General features: G+C 37.0%; 1 protein-coding gene across 6 annotated transcripts; it reads left to right on the top strand.

The window, feature by feature from the left end:
* Positions 1 to 3,461: 3,461 nt before the first annotated feature.
* On the top strand, positions 3,462 to 6,729 carry LOC145072612 (ethylene-responsive transcription factor RAP2-7-like). Of its 6 annotated transcripts, none has more exons than XM_079019062.1 (10): positions 3,462 to 4,392; positions 4,493 to 4,518; positions 4,649 to 4,679; positions 4,774 to 4,861; positions 4,940 to 5,088; positions 5,305 to 5,349; positions 5,485 to 5,594; positions 5,683 to 5,807; positions 5,894 to 6,013; positions 6,321 to 6,729. In XM_079019062.1, exons 1-10 carry the CDS (start codon positions 3,857 to 3,859, stop codon positions 6,576 to 6,578), a joined length of 1,488 nt encoding a protein of 495 aa, XP_078875188.1. In that variant the 5' UTR covers positions 3,462 to 3,856; the 3' UTR covers positions 6,579 to 6,729. The 6 variants fall into 6 exon arrangements, with proteins under 6 accessions (XP_078875188.1, XP_078875190.1, XP_078875192.1 ...); XM_079019064.1 differs by having other exon boundaries at positions 3,464 to 4,392; positions 5,897 to 6,013; XM_079019063.1 differs by having other exon boundaries at positions 3,465 to 4,392; positions 4,943 to 5,088.
* The last annotated feature ends 11,052 nt before the right edge of the window (positions 6,730 to 17,781 follow it).

Raw genomic sequence — 17,781 nt, 5'->3', positions numbered from 1 at the left:
TGTTTTAGACCTTCAACCAACTCTAGAGCAAGTGAGAGCAATTTTGAGCCTTAAAGTGAGTTTTTGGAGGGGTTTTGAAGAGAGAAGAAGGCTGTGAGAAGATCTTGGAATGGAGAGCACTTTGGATCTGAGATTTCTACTTGGTTTGCATCATCTTGAAGGTATAAATCTTTCATCTTTCCCACTCCATCTTGTAGATCTAGGTTTTTGGCTCTCTTAAGTCACTTTTTGGTCCCAAAATGATGATTTGTGAACATAGCATGTTATTGACCCATTAATTTCTCCTTTCAGACCCTTAATTCATAAAAATGGATTCTAAGTGGCTTATTTTACTCCATGCATCATTTAGAAGGTATTGATGGATTAAGAAGTGGAGTTAAGCTTGTAATGGACATGTAAAGTCATAAAGTTGGAAACTTTATGACTAATGAGACTATTTTAGCCATGGATCTGAAAAATGGTCATGAGTGCTTAAGCCATTAAGCACTTATTGAGTTTTGAGGCTTCTAGGAGTACACCCCGCGTACTCATAGTACGTCCTGTGTACTCGGAGTACGCCCTATGTACGAGGTCAACTATCCCGATGGTGGTCAACATGCGAGAACATGAGTACACCCAACGTACCTTCGGAGTACATCCCGTATACTCACTTTGAGTCGATTCTGTTGCGTTGACTTCGTTGGGTTGACTCGTATGGGTTGACTCAGTTCACTTATTTGTTTTGACCAGTTTTACCTTGACCTTGACCACATTTGACCAAGTTTGACATAAAGGGTATTTTGGGAATTTTGGGATTTTGATTGAAATTGGTTATTAGATGGAATAGGTGTCGGTTAAAGCAGAGATTCGGAGTCGAGACCTCATCAACTTTGTCCAGTTGTGGGGTGAGTTTTCCTCACTGTACTTGTGGGTCAAAGGCACCAAGGTCGGCCCTTTGGATTTGATATCTTGTTATGTGAGAGTATGTTATCGTGTTGTAGTGATCTGTGAGATCGATATCCTGGTAAATAGGATGATGCTATGCTTAGTGATCTATGGATTTGCCTGACTGTCTATAGACTATTTATATGATTATCTGATATATGTGCACATATTTGGTTGGTGGTTGAGGCTTTACTACTTTGTACGTAAGCCAACAAGCCATGGGAATACCAACCCGATGGTTGATTGGGCCCGAGGGTATTCCATCACAAGAATGACAGGACCCATTTTGGATTGGCATTCCAACCTGATGGTTGAATGGGCCAGGGGTATTCCGACCCGATTGTTGATTGGACCCATAGTATATTGGCATTCCAACCCGATGGTTGATTGAGCCTCACATGCTATTATTGTGTATGTTATCTATTTATGTGTTGGTACTTTGGGGGATCTCACTAAGCGTTGGCTTACAGTTTTGGGTTATGTTTTAGATATTTTGGATGACTGCGGGAAGAAGAATACGTGACTGTACACATCCTATTGTTTATGACTTATGGTTTTGGGAGACTCTGATGTTTGAAAATGTTTGTAAACTATGTTTGTAAACAATTTATATATTTGGGTTGATTTTAATAAGTTTAAATTTATTGTGATTGTTATGGTTGCTACAAGTATGGTGCACTCAAAAGTACATTAGTTGTCATTTCATGTGTTTTAGGTCATCAAGAATCATATAAATGCTTGCTTGAAGGTCCCTTTCTTTCTGTGCAAGAGTGTGGTGGTTTTGAGTATGGTTTAAGTTAGGGTTTTGAGTTTTAAGCTTATTTCAGCCATGCAAAGGCTTAAAGTTATGGGTTATATGGATTAAGACATTCTATGGAGGTTATATATATGTTTGGATTGCATGTCTGAATGATTAAGACGTTGTGGAGTGACTTTTGGGATCAGACAGTGTACGCCCAACGTGCTTTTGGCTACGCCCAGTGTAGCCAGTCCTGACCCTGACTCACCTTGTTCTTCGAGTACGCGACGCGTAAGGAGTGTATGCCCAATGTACACGCTGGAAGGTTGACTTTTTCTGACTTTGACTTGTGGTCAAAGATTTAGGGTTTTGGACCATGGAAGAGGCAAAATAGTCTCTTACCCTTAAGGATCATAGTTGTGGGGTTTGGACTGTGAGTTGGTTTATGGACCTAAATTATTAATTAGGGTTTATTATTGTGTTATTATGCGGAGTCTAGTTCCGACAGTTCGGGTGTGAGATTTATTTGTCATCAGTATCAGGTGAGTCTACTCACTTATTCTTACATGTGTGGTAAAATAGATGTATCTGTGATGATCATCTTGGTCTAGCTATTATTATTGTGTTATGTTGTTTATGTGTGACTGAGACTTTGGGTACTCTCCAGGTTTGCTGATAACCCACAAGACGTGTTGTTTTCCCACTAAGACTTCGTGTAATCTCCAGGGTTGCTGATAACCCATAGTTGTTTATGTGTTGTGCTATATGAGATATCTTGGGGAACTCACTAAGCTTCGTGCTTACAGTTGTTGATTATATGTGTTTCAAGTACTTATAAGGATCGTGGGAAAGCGAATGTGTTATTGTACACACTCGCTGGGAGATTTTGTTACTGGGTAATTGTGACACTTTGATATTTGTGATGATGATTTGTATTTAATACTTGTGATTTTCTGATAGTCTAGTTTATGAACAATTTTTTTGATAATTTAAAAACGAAAATTTGGTTTGAAAATAGTTAAAAGTAATAAATCCTAGTTTTAAAATCCAATCTAAATTGTAATCCCAAATTAACTAAAAAAAATTTCTAAAACTTTTTTCTATAATCATTAAGTGTTTTCAAAAAGGAAGCTTAAATAATAATAATAATAGTTAAATTTAATATTATAATAAAACTTATGTTGTTATTATGCTAACAAAGACAAAGTTTGACATTTTAAATAATTATAACAATTGAACGTAACTTGTTAAGAAAATTAATTTTTAAAAACTAAATTCATCGTTGTTAACTAAAAATAATATTAAACTATATATTATTTAATTTTATTCTTGAATAAGTTTAGACATCATTCATATGATTAAGATTATATGATTTTAATAGATGTTTATTTTATTATATGGTTTCATAGTTAATTTTTATATCAACTTAATATAATATTATTATTCAAAATTAATAACAGTGTTATTTTTAACAATATAAATTTATAAATATTTCAACTGAACAATACGTCGACATTCCTCTAATACTTTAATAATAATAAGGATATGAATAAGCGGATATGGAAAACAAGATACAAAAATTAAATAAATAATAGAAAAACAAGATAAAAAAAATCATTTAACCTGGATATCAACAATGGAACAAAAATCAAAGTAAGAAATGATTAGACCAAACTTGCAATGTTGTTTAAAGTAAAAGGACCGTTCTTGTAATTTGCTAAAAGAAAACTATTGGTAGCCTTATCATTTTCCTATACACATTGTTACAGGTATTAATGTAGAAGGTATAAAGATTTTTATGGAGAAGCAACCTGCTTTTCCGGTAACCAAGATCTCAGAAAACAAATGTTCACTCTTAAAATGGGCCTGACATGTTCCCCTCCTTGTACCTCTCTCTCTCCAATGGAATCACGCTGTTACCCATGATTCTCTCTCTCTCTCTCGCTCTCTGATATTTTCTCTTTATTACCTCCGTTAACCTGCCGTCCGATCGGTTTCCGGGACTCTCCATCACCGTCGTCTGCAGCTGTATCGCCGACTGTGCTATGTGTTGTTGAAAACTGTCAAATCATCACATATTTCAACAGAAGTTCTATACGCAAATATTTTTATTACTTAAAATCAGTTAAGCTGATCGATCGCTGAAATTGTAGATATATATACAGATTTGTTTCATATATAATAGCTAACGAGATGCTGGATCTTAATCTGAACTTTGTTAACGAAGACGAGACAACGACGTTTCGAGACGTGGAGGAATCAGGCACCTCCAATTCATCGGTGGTGAATGCGGACGGTGTAAATTCGAGTAATGCTGGAGAAGGAGACGACGACTCAAGCTCCGCAGGCGGCGCCGGCGAGAGCTTCTCCTGCTTCAATTTTGACATCTTGAAAGTCGGAGACGCTGGTGTTCAGTCTGGCAACACCTACGATGAGGATCGGAGGAGCCAGAATTTGACTCAGTCCGAGTTCGTGACTCGGCATCTGTTTCCAATGAGTCATGGTCATGGAGGAGGCGAGGAATCGGGACAGCAGTCTAACTCACTGCTGTTGCGCCCTAACACTAATGAATTGCAAGAGATGAGACTGGTACAAGTACCACAACAGAAGCCTACTGTACAACCGAATCTGGCGGGGAAGAAGAGTAGGAGAGGACCGAGGTCAAGAAGCTCACAGTACCGAGGTGTTACCTTCTACCGGCGAACTGGTAGATGGGAGTCTCATATCTGGTTAGTTTATTTCATTTGATTTTATTGATGATTTCTTATACTTCGCTTTCCTTCTTGTTATTTAATTTATATCTGTACTTTTGTGTGTTTTGATGCACAGGGATTGTGGAAAACAAGTTTATTTAGGTAAGCCTATATATAAATTCAAATTCCTAGATCTTTTCATCTGTTTCCATTTTTGGTATAAATTATTATTTCATTTCGTCTTCCATTTTTGGTAATTTGTGACTAACGATAGTGTCGGCCATTGATTCAGGTGGATTCGACACTGCTCATGCCGCTGCAAGGTACTCCATCTCCTTTATATTATCTTCTTTTCGTTTATCAGAGCTTCGCGAATGGCGTCTAAACATGTCGTATTGGTTTGATTGTGATAACCAGAGCCTATGATCGAGCTGCCATAAAATTCCGAGGTGTTGATGCCGACATCAATTTTAGTCTCAGTGATTATGAGGATGATATGAATCAGGTTTGAAATACATGTTGACTCGCTGATTTGAATTTCCTGAATCTCTTTGTATTCACTGTGTTTTGGTTTCTTTTGAAGCAGATGAAGAACTTCTCAAAAGAAGAATTTGTCCACATACTAAGACGACAGAGCACTGGTTTTTCAAGGGGAAGCTCAAAGTACAGAGGCGTAACATTACACAAATGTGGCAGATGGGAAGCTCGAATGGGACAATTTCTAGGCAAAAAGTGAGGATCTACTAATTTACAAATCTTCCAAATTAAGTTTTCTTAGATCATCATGCATTGTGTGAGATTCATATGGTGGACTTACCTTGAAGAATCAGGTTTACACTTGATATGAAATTAGTGTGTGAGATATATGATTCGTTGTCTGGGTAACAAGTAATAGAAAAAAAAAAAGACCTAATTTTCATCATGGAGATTACAACGCTTCCATTGCAGGTATATATATCTTGGGCTATTCGACAATGAAGCAGAAGCTGCAAGGTCCTAATGAATCATGAATTTTACACATTCATTCCCTCTTTCATACTTTTCATTTTTTTTTTATTTGCCCAAATTTCTCAATCTTTCAACCTCAATCCATCATCCAACATTCTCTCCCTTTTTTTTTGAAATTAGGGCTTATGACAAAGCAGCAATCGAGTGTAATGGAAGAGAAGCAGTCACCAACTTTGAAGCCAGTACTTACCAAGGAAACAACAACAACACTCTTCCTTCAACTCATCATGGTAATTAATACAACTTTCATCAACCACAATCACTATCTAACTATCTTTCTTGTAAATTTGATAAAGTTTTTTGTAATTTGTAATACAGGAAGTGATCATGATCTGAATTTAAGCTTGGGAATTTCAACCACTTCTGTTGGTGAAGGTTCAAGTAGAAATGAAAATTCAGAACAACCCCATTTGAATTACCCCCATGACACTCGAAGATTACAGGTAACAACAAATACGATTTTAATGATTTTTTTTTTTTTTTTTTTTTTTTGGAAAATTCGACTCATTTATGTTTTATAATTTTAAAGCAGATGGAGAACCCTGTTTCAACAGCAGTAGGGATGCCAGCTCTTAAAGGATTGCCCTTAACTTCTGGACACTCTCCATCTTGGAATGGTGTATACCCTACTTTCGTTCCCAATTACGAGGTAAAAAATTTAATAATAAAAAAAAAGTTTATATAATTTTACTTTAATCATTTAATATACAACATGCTTTTGGCATCTAAACACCATATCACGTCCAGTTTTCATGTCATAGATTAAAAGGTGTGTTTTTGACCTAGGGTTACTTTTAATGGATAAGAAGGACATTTACGTCATTTTAACGTACAAAAAACATGGTCATCTTTTTAGATGGGACAAAAAATTACAAATTTTGTATTATTCATATCAGTCCATGCTGACAAATACAGTATAAGATTATCATGTTCTGACAATAATATTGTTTTTTTAGGGAAGTGGGACGAATAGCAGGACGATAGGAGGGTGTTCACAAGGACCGCCCAACTGGGGGTGGCAAGTGCAGGGTCACAATCACATCCCGATCGCAACAGCAGCAGCAGCATCATCAGGATTCTCAGCCACTTCTGGCGGCCATCATCACTCAATGGCGGCGGCTGCTTTCAACAACCATTGTTTTCCGGCGGCAACCTCTTCCCAATACTATTACCAGATAAGGCCACAGCCACCTCCGCCACCACCACCGCCTTAACTTTGTTTATATTTGACCAATTAATTGACTTGCTACATGTGGCCAAATATATGGCTAGTGAACCGTGGCTAGGTGCACACCCCTTGGGGCCATGATATATGTGTTTTTGTGTGTATGAGATATTGAATCAATGACTACTTCAATTGTATTGTGTTGGGTATTGGGTATCACCAAATTTACTTTAAGTTTAGGAAAAACATGGAAGTCCATTCTCTAAATTTGTCGTTTTTAAGATTGTAAGCGATAGATCGTTGATATGAATCAAATAGAAAATTCTTTTGTTGCTCGTAAAAACTAAAACTTAAACCAACAAAATTTCTATGATTTGAGATGTAGATTCTCCCAAAGTTTGTTAGCCGCTCTCTGGATTGTAAAACATCACCATTGATCCGGTTTTCGTCAATCATAACCCCTAATTTCATTACGTGTAGGGGTATTCATTTTGATGAATATGTGGATCAGATCAAGTGAATCTAAATTGAGTTGTAATTCGATTGGATTCGTTTTATAACTCATTTTTAAGAGCTAAGACATTTGAAAGCAAATATAACTTGAATATTAGTCCATTTTATAAAAAAAACAAAAAAAATTATTTAGTTGTGAATTAAATTTATAAATAAATATTAATAAAAATATATTATAATTTAATATATTATAGATGAAAAAAAAAACTTTTAAGAACGTACATACTAACACTTCGGTTTTCATTGGGTTATATTTTCTAGAATCAATTACATAAATGGTTCTTTTGGTTAAAATAATTTTAGAGAAATTAAATATTCTCTTACCTTTTAATCCTACCAATCCTCCTGCCCATTTAAATGATGACATGTGTCGTATTAGTATCCTAAAATATCATTAAATCTCATTAAATGAGCATTAAATATTACACATGTCACAATTTCATTGGGTATGAGGATATTTAATTTCTCATAATTTTATAGTTTTAGTCTTAGTTTTCTTAATTTTGACAAAAGTGGTCCTAATTGTAGGTTTGAATTACGCATTTAATTCATGTCTTAGTTACCATTTTGGTTACTCCATTAATGCTCTTCACGTGCCCCTTACACGAGGCCTGTGACCCGAAAATCGGTAATCACAAGGCTTGGGTCCTTTTGGAAAGAGAGAGGTAGACACCTTTGGTTGTGGGTAATGTATATTAGTTTTTGTTTGAAGGCCACGACGTGGTAAAGCCTCACCACGACGTAACGATAAGCTTTTGGCAGCGGGAGTTTAATCACCCACCTCAGCATGGTGATTTTTGCCACGACGCGGTGGCGGCTATTGGAGAAAACCCTAAAGTTTAAGGGTTAAGCCCTATTTAAACTCCTTAATCCCTCATAGTTCCCTCCCATCAGCTTCCATCTCTCCAACTCGTCCCTTGCAAACCCTAGATCCTTTATGTGAGTTTTTAGCCTTAAAGTATGTGTGTTTGGTGATTGTGAAGGAAGAAGGTGGTGAACTATCATATTGGGAGTCCAAAGCAACCTAGGTCCGGGAGTTTATCTTCCTCAAGCCTCTAAAGGAGGTATAAAGTCTTCATAATGATGCGTTAGTTAATAGATATGTGGATTTTGGAGCTTTTGGACAAGTAACCTTATGGATTGAGTGATTATTGCTTAAGCTATGTAGTGTTTTGGACCTTAAAGTTGAGATCTATACACTTTGGAGGGTTCTATTGCATAAAGTTGGAAACTTTATCCATCTAGACCCTATTATGGACCAGATCTGAGTTGGAGACCCTTTAGAATCAAAGAAAATGATTGAATGCGTTAAGCAACTGAAAACCTTGTTACCACGACGTGCCAAGGCCACCACTGCGTGGTGGCGTGGCTAGTCGCGACTATTTTTTCGTTTTCGACACCATCGCACCACGACGTGGTAAAGGGCTACCACGACGTTATGGTCAGTTGTGTAACATGCCCCTCTGGCACGTATCACAATATTGTCCGCTTTGGGCTCCCGACACGAAAACTTCCCAGGGTGTCACCCATCCCTGGATTGCTCTCGTCCGGGCACGCTTAACTGCAAAGCTCTTATAGGATCTGCTGCCCTCACGGCTTTAAAATGAGTTGGTATCAGAGCCTTGGTTTGAGGGATTCGGGCATATCCACGGGTGTGCCTGAACTCAAACTGAGGAATTGATGGAAATATTTTTTTATAAAATAAATATTTAACTAAAAAATAATTTCTAATTAAAGAAAGGGGGTGTGATGCGTGGAATCAGCCGAGCTCAAGTAAGTGGTCCCAGAATACCAGTACATGTTTATTATGATATATGATATGATTATTGCATGCTAGCTTAGGCCCGGGGATCTACTTAGTATTATATGATAGGAGAGATGCCTTTTATGTGTCTAATTGTATAAGCTTAAGTATTGCATGCTAGTATGTATATCTGATAAGTAGATGGAATGGCTTGTTTAGTGTACGCTGGTTAGGTTTTCTTTTGCTTGAATGTTGCTTGCTTTGTGCTTTAGAGTGGTGGATTTGACCCTATTGTGCAGCCCTTGTTTAAGTCCAACCATTCTAGGGTTAAGTCTTTTACTCGAAGGATTATCTGATCTCTGTTGCATGTGACTATATTCATGAGGAAGTTAGTTGACATTGGTGTGAGTCCTTCAGCAGCTGAGGATTGGGTGAGGTCGGGAACCTAGGAGAGCCTAGGATATGCTTCAGTGAGTTTAGTAGGTGCAGTTTAGTGAGTTTTGAGTGCTTTGTGGTGTGTTTGAAGCCTTTGGAAGGAAGGGAAGCTTAGTGAGAGTGGATGATACAAGAAGGAGCTGCTAGATCTCGAATCCTTGCTTCATTTTCGACACTTTTCTGGTAAAAAGTCTCTTGCTTTGTAAATTCATAGATCTCCTTCTTAGGGTTCTTTTGCATGTTTTGGTCCATATGAAGTGGTTGTTGGGAGTTGGACGTCCCATTTGGAGAAACCCTTTCAGATCTAGGGTCCTAGGGAGCACTTTTGGCATAAAGGTGCCAACTTTATGGTCTTAAGGGCTTCATGCATCCATTAAGCCTTTCTTCTAGCTAATTTTGAGCTTTTGAGCTTATTCTAGCCTTGCATAAGAGTAAAGTTGGAGACTTTACTCATCAATACAACCTTAAGGGACCAGATCTATAATTTGGAACCTTGTCTTGATGATTGAGTGGCTTAATATATTAAGTGGGTTTGCTGACTGAAGAACTCAGTGAGTTCATAGGGGAACTCGGCAAGTTGGTTTGGGATTGTCTCGATTCTGATGAAAAGGAGGGGAAAACTTGAAGAGTTGAAGGGAACTCGGCGAGTTGGATCAATTCTTTATGATTTTGCGGTTTGATGAGAACTCGGCGAGTTGAAGGACCAACTCAGCGAGTTGGGTCACCTGGACCGTTGAATTTGGCGTTGACTTTGACTTTTGACGTATGCTTTTGACCAAGTTTGTCCCAAGGGGTGTTTGAGGCAACCTGAATTGTATTCGACGAAAATATGGGCTTAGGATAAGACCCATACGGGATTAGGCCCAATTTGGAAAATTGGGCCATTATTGGGCTTTTATGGATCTTATAGTTTTGGGCCTTGTTGGTTTTGGGTTTGGGCCTTGGTTATGAGTCTTGATGGGCCATGGGTAAAATGGTCATTTTACCTCAAGTTTGGATTATGGGTAGACCAGTTACTAATTGGATGTTGTTTGGGTATTGCTAGTTTGGGAAGTCGTCAGGTCAGCAGCTAGGATTTCGTGCAGTGAGCTTCAGCATTCGAGGTAAGTGTCCTCACTGTTCGTATGGGTCGAAGGCACCAATGCCGACCCATTTAGTTTATGTATTGTAGGAAGACCCGGGGGTTAGCCATTGGAAAACTATATGAAAGACCAGGAGGCGGCTCCTGGCACACTATATGCAAGACTAGAATAAGAGCTCTGGCAAGCAGTTAGTAAGTAGTATAGTTTGTATGCTAGTTGTCTTTGTGATGCTTGGAAGGAAGACCAGGAGGTGGATCTTGGCACTTGTCTATAAGACCCAGGGTTGTGGCCCCCGGTCTGGCAAGAAAAACCACATGGTGGCTCGTGGCATAATGGTAAGACTATGGTTGGCATATAGCACTCTTCTTGATTATGGTATGCGAATGATATGTATGGCTTACGGTTATGTATGACACGTAGGGATCACTGGATATGTATGATATGTGGTATTTGGGGAACTCGCTAAGCTTTGTGCTTATGGTTTTCAGTTTATGTTTCAGGTACTCCAGTTTTCAAATGTAAGAGCTCAGGACAATCGCAACGCATACACCCGTGTTTTCTGAAAAATGTGATCTTCGGGATTTGACTCTGATACTTGTGTTAATTAAAATGTGTTTCAATGTCTTGAACAAAGTTATTAAAGTGTTTTAATTATATTGAAAAATGAAATTTTTACCTTGGATTTTTGGGTCGTTATGGGTTGCACATGATCCCACATCAGCTGGGAAAGATGACTAAGCATTCCTTATAAGGGGTGTAGATACCTTCCATGTCACAACGTGTTTTAAAGTTGTGAGGGCAGCAGATCCCAAAAGAATTTTGCAGTTAAGTGTGCCTGGGCGAGAGCAATTCAGGGATGGGTGACCCTTTGGGAAGTTTTTGTGTCGGGAACCCAAAGCGGACAATATTGTGATACGTGTCAGTGGGGGGTGTTACAAATGGCATCATAGCTGGGGCACGGGTCAATGTGTTTAATGGCGACGTCGAAGCCGATAATGGGCAGTGAAGGTAGGTTGCACCTGATCCCATATCGTCTGGGAAGGAGAACTAAGCATTCCTTATAATGGGTGTGGATACCTTCCTTGTCACAATGCGTTTTAAAGCCGTGAGAGCAGCAGATCCCAATAGAACTCAGCAGTTAAGCGTGCCTGGGCGATAGCCACCTCATCACTTATTGTTCAGATTCAGAGGTTAGGCATCGGTTAGAGCTGAGATTCGGAGTCAGGACCTCATCACCTATTGTTCGGATTCAGAGGTGAGTTTCTTCACTGTGTTTAGCGAGTCGAAGGCACCAATACTGGCCCATGGTTTATTAAGTTAGGATGTTAGATGTTTGTGTGACTCTTGCATGCATATGCATTTGGTATGTATACCGAGCAGGGCTCGATGTCTGGCGAGGCCCGATGACTGTATTTTATGCTACTATCTTTATGATTATCGCATGTGTTGGTATGATTATATGTTTATACGATTATATGTGTACCAGGCAGGGCCTGCTGCCAGGCAGAGCCTAGTGACTGACAAATTTGTATACCGCGCGGGGCTCGATGTCGGATGGGACCTGAAGCCAGGCGAGGTCTGATGTAGGGCGGGGTCCCAGTATGTGTTTTTTATGTATGGTATGTGGTAATTTAGGGAACTCACTAAGCTTTGTGCTTACGGTTTGTATGGTTATGGTTTCAGGTACTTCTGGTTCGAAAGGGAAGGGCCCGACTTGATCGCAGTGCATCCACCCATGTTCCTCATTATGATGATTTTAGGATTGTACTCTGATAATTATTTTCTTATAAATTACTTTTGAATATTTAGAAAAAGGAGAATGAATGTTTGACTTAAAGATAATTAATAATTGGTTGAATAAAAATGAAATTTTTATCTCATAATTTTTGGGATGTTACAATTGTTGGATTAGTGTCTAAGTCTATAACTATTTTGGTATGTACTTGACCCGATTATGAGCATAGTCCTTTTGGGTTGCCTTCACCATAGCAATATGTAAGATGAATTAAGGAGAGAAAGAATTATGATTTATTAATATATTATAAGAATAATATATTAAAGGAGAAATCATATTGTTTAATTAATATTAGTCAAGAATTAATTAAGAATTAATTTAGTGACTAAAAGAGATTAATTAAACTTAAGGGACTGGAATTGTAATTATAAGATAATTGCAAGAGTGGGTTAATGGACTCCATAGAGTGGAGTAGACGAAATTTATGGGGAAGCCCATAAGATTTCGTCGATGACTCTAAAGAAAGGGATTCATGGGCTGCTTAGGGCCTAAGCAGTCAAATTAGGGTTTCCTAGTTGAAAACCCTAATGGCCTACATGTATATAAAGGACCCTTAAGCCCCAAAAACGTGGACAAGTCTTCCTCTAGGGTTTCTAGACGTTTTGGGCAGCCTCCTCTCTTCTCCTCTTCATCCAAGTTGCTTAGTGGTGTTTGTGACTCCATTAGAGGTGCAGCACTTGAGGCACTAAGCTTTCTAAAGCCAATCAAAGCAACGAATTGGTTGTTATTGCAATATAACAATCAAAGGTAATTACTAAACCCTTATTTCAGTTCTTCGATGTTAGATCTAGGGTTTATGGCTTTGGATATTCAATTGCATGTTCATTAGACAAACTAGATCCAAAAGCTATTAGGGTTTGCATGTACACCATAGGAATGATGTTTTGCTTAAACCCATCAGTGGTATCAGAGCATATGGTTGTTTGTTAGTGAATTTGATGCTTAATTGATCGTTTTTTGCTTGGAAAACGAAGTTTTTTGGCTTCTGCTTGTCCAACTCGGCGAGTCAATAGATGAACTCGGTGAGTCTGGCTGACTCGGCGAGTCCGAGGATCTGGCAGCGTTTTTTGGCGATTTTCTTGCTGTTTTGGCTTGGGATACTTACCATAAACGTTTTTAATTAATAAAATCCGATTTTTATTGATTTTGGGTGAATATCCTTACCAAAATAGTAGATAATTACCATTTAATCAAATATTTATTACCTTATAAGATAATGTTTATTTTATTTGAGTTATTTGATGAATTATCCTGCAAGATATTTGACTAGGTCAAAATTAGATAATTGTCTTGTTTGAATAGTTTCAAATTGCACCCTTTAGGTTTTATAGTTTAAATTTGAACTTAAAAGTTTTGTTTTTGAAATTTAAATAAGTTAAACCCTAATGTTTTGAAATGTTTCAAAACTTGCCATCAAGTTTTGGAATTTAAAAGTTGATTAAAAGTTTAATTTTGAAATGTTAAATTCTAAAACCCTAGTAATTTGAAAAGTTCAAATCACACCCTTATGATTTTATTAATTAATTAAAGTGTATAATTAAAGGTGATTTAATAAACCCATACAGTTTTGGTTTACATTTAATTAAATTAAAAGTATAATTTACTAAATTAAACCACCTAGTATTTTAAAAGTGTAAAATACACCTTATACTATATATAACATTAAAATTCTAATACTATATATATGTATGAGTAAGCAGTCAGTCTTACCGTTAGTAGGCCTCATTCACGAAGCTGGTCTATAAGGGTTGTTTAAGGAATTTGCCTATAAAATGACGATTGAATGGGTATCCACTCTTACCCAAAGCACTCTTGACTAGTGGAGGGTCGTTAGCCGAACGGGTAGGATAGGACAGAAACCTTCCATTATAAGTATAATGAAGTACAAAGTACCTAAATGCTTTTACAAATTCCCAATTCATAGTTACTTTAGGCAAAATGTGAAATTGTATGCTAATCCATGGAATTACACTTTGTACCCTTGTCAAACGTTAGTGAAGCGTGTGTGGTTAACCGACACACTAATGTGGGGATGAAATTGGTAGCGAAGGGTGACTCGATGTTTTTCATAGATCAATGGAGCGTGTGTGGCTAACCGGCACATTGATTAGGTGATAGTAGCATTGGGTGCACCACGTGATTCATATGGTTATTCACACCTTATTAGTGATCATCGGCATCCCAGTCACAAATTGTAGGGCATAATCGAGATTAAACATGCCATTGAAAAGTTCAATGAATCTCAAAAGATCTAAGAGTTTCAATTCATTTAATGCTTAAACTTCTTTTTGTTTTTCATGGTGGAAATTGGTAAATTGTCATTTACCTACCTTTAAATATTTTGCGACTAGATTACGGCATCCCTCTTCTAGGTTGTAGAGTGTTGTGTTGGATCCTAGCTTGATGTTTCATTTGGGTGTTACATCAAGAATTCTAAGCAACTTAACTTGAATTTTCTCCCGTTTTGTAGATGTCTAGTTCTGACAATCCTGGTCTTCCCAAATCCCATGGAACAAGCTTTCCAAATGAAGATGATGTTCCACAATATGATCGAGGAGCAAGAGATCATGTTTTACTTCCTCCACCTCCTCCAGTTGTTCTCCCTACCCCACAAGTTCAAAGTCTTGAAAAGTTCAAGTTCACTCAAGCCCTATTGGCAATTAAGCATGAAGATGGAAAGTCTGTGTGTGCACACATCTTAGAGATGAAGTCGCACATTGATAGGTTAAGGATGTTGGGTGTCGATATCTCAGAAATATTGACTGTTGATTGGGTTCATCAGTCACTTCCTGAATCATATAGTGAGTTCGTTAGAGAGTACTATATGATGGATCACGATGTGGCCCTCATTGATCTCACCTATTTGCTTATAGTTGCTGAATCAACAATGATTTGACGTGCTGGTCAAGCAAATTTTTCTGGTGAATCAAACTCCCAAACTTCAATGGACATTGGCAACATTGGAAGTCCAAAAAGAACTAAGTCTATAATTGTCCGATGTGTTGTTTCAAAGGAGTCCATTTGCTTTTATTGCCAAGAGAAGGGGCATTGGAGAGGAAGCTGCCCTAACTACCTGAGAGATCTAAGAGATGGGAGAGTCAAGACGTATGGATCTACTTCAGGTAAAATCCATTAACTAACTCTTTTAAGTTCCTATTCTAGATTCTTAATATATGGTGTGATAAGATTACATTTTGATGTTTTGTAGGATCAAAGAAAAGAGAGGAAGCTTAAGGGAAGAAGTGAGCTGAATCTAATCGTGAAGAAAGTGGATTTCGAACACATTGTTTGAAGATTGGATTTTTGAGCTACTACTTGGAGTTAGAATAGATTGTTAATAAATATGTAAAAACTTAGTTTTTCAATTGAATTGCATTGTTGGGACAAATTTTTTCCGCAATAAAATAAATTTTGATTTTATCTTATTTATTTATCCTTGCAATGGCATGTATGAAAAAAATTGATGTTTGAAGGTTTCTATTATTAGCAATAATGGATTTGATTCTTAATTATGTTATTTGTGGAGACGTCAAGAATTCACCATATAGGGAGAGTTTCTCATCGCCCAAGTTTCAATTTGACGGAAACTTAGAATCATACAACTTGGTTGCGTGATGAACGAAAACTTTCATATTTGGAAATTAGACTAATTCTTTGACAAAGTGTCAAGTGAAGGACTAGGAGATCGAGTACACTAGGTTGTGCATTGATCAAGTCCACCACAAAGAGAGATAAGATATTTGTCATGATTTACTAAAAGTTTAGTAAATATGATTATACTTATAAGAATTGAGTATAATTCTGAGTTGATTGAAAGAGTTTCAATCAATAGCAAAACAAATAAGAAGAATCCAGTAGGCAGAAAGATAAAAGTTTCTCTATTCTAAGAAGAAGGGAGAGTAACTTTTATTGTGTTTTATGATAGGTCTTAATGATTAAGAACCATGTCTCAATTGATCCTCTAAGTGAGTCTTAGTACATTTGTATGTCTAAGAAGAGGAATCGAGAATTATGGAAATGGTTAAATCAAGAAGTCAATCATACTTCGTTCCAATATCGAATCTTAGAGTCATACTCCAAGATTGCGAATTGAGTGACAAGTCTTAAGTAGGTTTATAACACTCATCAAATGTGGAATTTAGAAAAGTTTTTATTATTCTTGCACATTTGAAAATGGTAAGTTGTGATGTCTTGGATAAGACAAAGACCAACTAGGACCAATTTGTGAAGTGTTTTGTCTTGATAATAACTACACTAACTCTTGAATATTTGTTTGTCAAGAAATGTTTCTTGACAAAGAGAATCATATATGTCAAGAGGTCAGTGGGAGTTTTAATGATCTTGAAAAAGTTTCAAGAACAAATCAAGAATAAACCTTATTATCACTAGCACACGACTTGAGGTTTACAACCTACCGTGTTGACATTATTTTGTTTCTGTGCCATTCCAATTGAGTTAATTATGCATGTGAGTTCTATGAGTTCTCATTTGAATGCATAAAGACAAAGTACCTTGATCGACGGAAAGTACATTGATATGTAAGGATAAGTTGCTAAACCACTTGGAAGACATGGTGGGCACTCGTGTCACCATAAGGCAAAAAATCAAGATTAAGAAAGTTCAGTCCATATGAGTTTGGATTTGTCGCAAACTTGGTTTTGGCAAATTCACATGGATAGGAACTCGAACACCATAAAATAAAATAAAAATCTAAGTGTCATAAGATTCCCTCCTTCATGAAAATGATTGTGAGGAAATGCTTTCACTAAGATTGATTTTAAGAAGATAGCGATTGTGAAAATTGTATTCTCACATTCGATTATGGTTACGGCATCCCTTTCCATAGTTCGAATCATGAGATTTGGCAATTTGTCTAACATTTGGGACTTATTGATATAAGTTCTGAATTAGTTAAGACACACATATGAGCTATCTAGGGCAAAGGTGTATAAGTTTAAGAAGCTTGGATAAAGGCTTATCAAAGCATCCGGTATTAGAAATATGAATTTCGGAAATTCAATAGGCATTGTTTTCTTGAAGTTCAGTTGTTTTCTGAATACATGTCAAAGCTAGTGGGAGCATAAGTGTTATGCTTATATGATAATAATCATCATGATAGTGGGAGTGTAAGTGCTATGCTTGTATGATTACTATGGCAAGTATTGCAAGTTAGCAATATTAATTATAGAAAAACAAAGATTCAATTTGCAAAGTTGCATGGGTTGAAAAGTTGTTTTACTATAATTAAGGGAGAGAATATTATACTTTGTTTCAAAATCTAAATCTTAGATTGAGAAATTTTAATAAATTTAGTCAAAGGATACATAGTGTGTTCTCAAATTTCGATTATGATTACGGCATCCCTCTTCATAGTTCAAATTGTGAGAACGTGACACATAAAATATTATGGCAGAAGATTGATAAAGTATCATATCATTATGTAAGACATTATGCATTGTATCCCATACGCTTCGGGTATAGGATCGATTGCAAATGCTATAATATTTGACCATTCAAAATTTTTCCAAATATCTAGCGTATTAAGAAGGAAAAAGGACTAGAATCGGTTTTAACTAAAATAATTAAACAACTATCAAAGGACGATCCAAAGTTCGCTGAGGATTGGTCGCTTGTGAGTAGTTGGAAGTATGGTATTGGATGGACCATATTGACATTATTATGA

The sequence above is a fragment of the Lactuca serriola genome, chromosome 9 (assembly GCF_051521515.1).
Source record: "Lactuca serriola cultivar US96UC23 chromosome 9, Lser_US96UC23_V15, whole genome shotgun sequence".
NCBI lineage: Eukaryota > Viridiplantae > Streptophyta > Magnoliopsida > Asterales > Asteraceae > Lactuca > Lactuca serriola.
This window is presented reverse-complemented; position numbering and strand designations above follow the sequence as displayed.

Excerpts from the sequence above, each read along its gene's own strand:
- LOC145072612 (XM_079019062.1), top strand. The coding sequence starts at position 3,857 with ATGCTGGATCTTAATCTGAACTTTGTTAACGAAGACGAGACAACGACG. Across the intron at positions 4,393-4,492 it reads AGATGGGAGTCTCATATCTG|GGATTGTGGAAAACAAGTTT; the intron begins GTTAGTTTATTT and ends TTTGATGCACAG. Across the intron at positions 5,595-5,682 it reads TCTTCCTTCAACTCATCATG|GAAGTGATCATGATCTGAAT; the intron begins GTAATTAATACA and ends TTTGTAATACAG.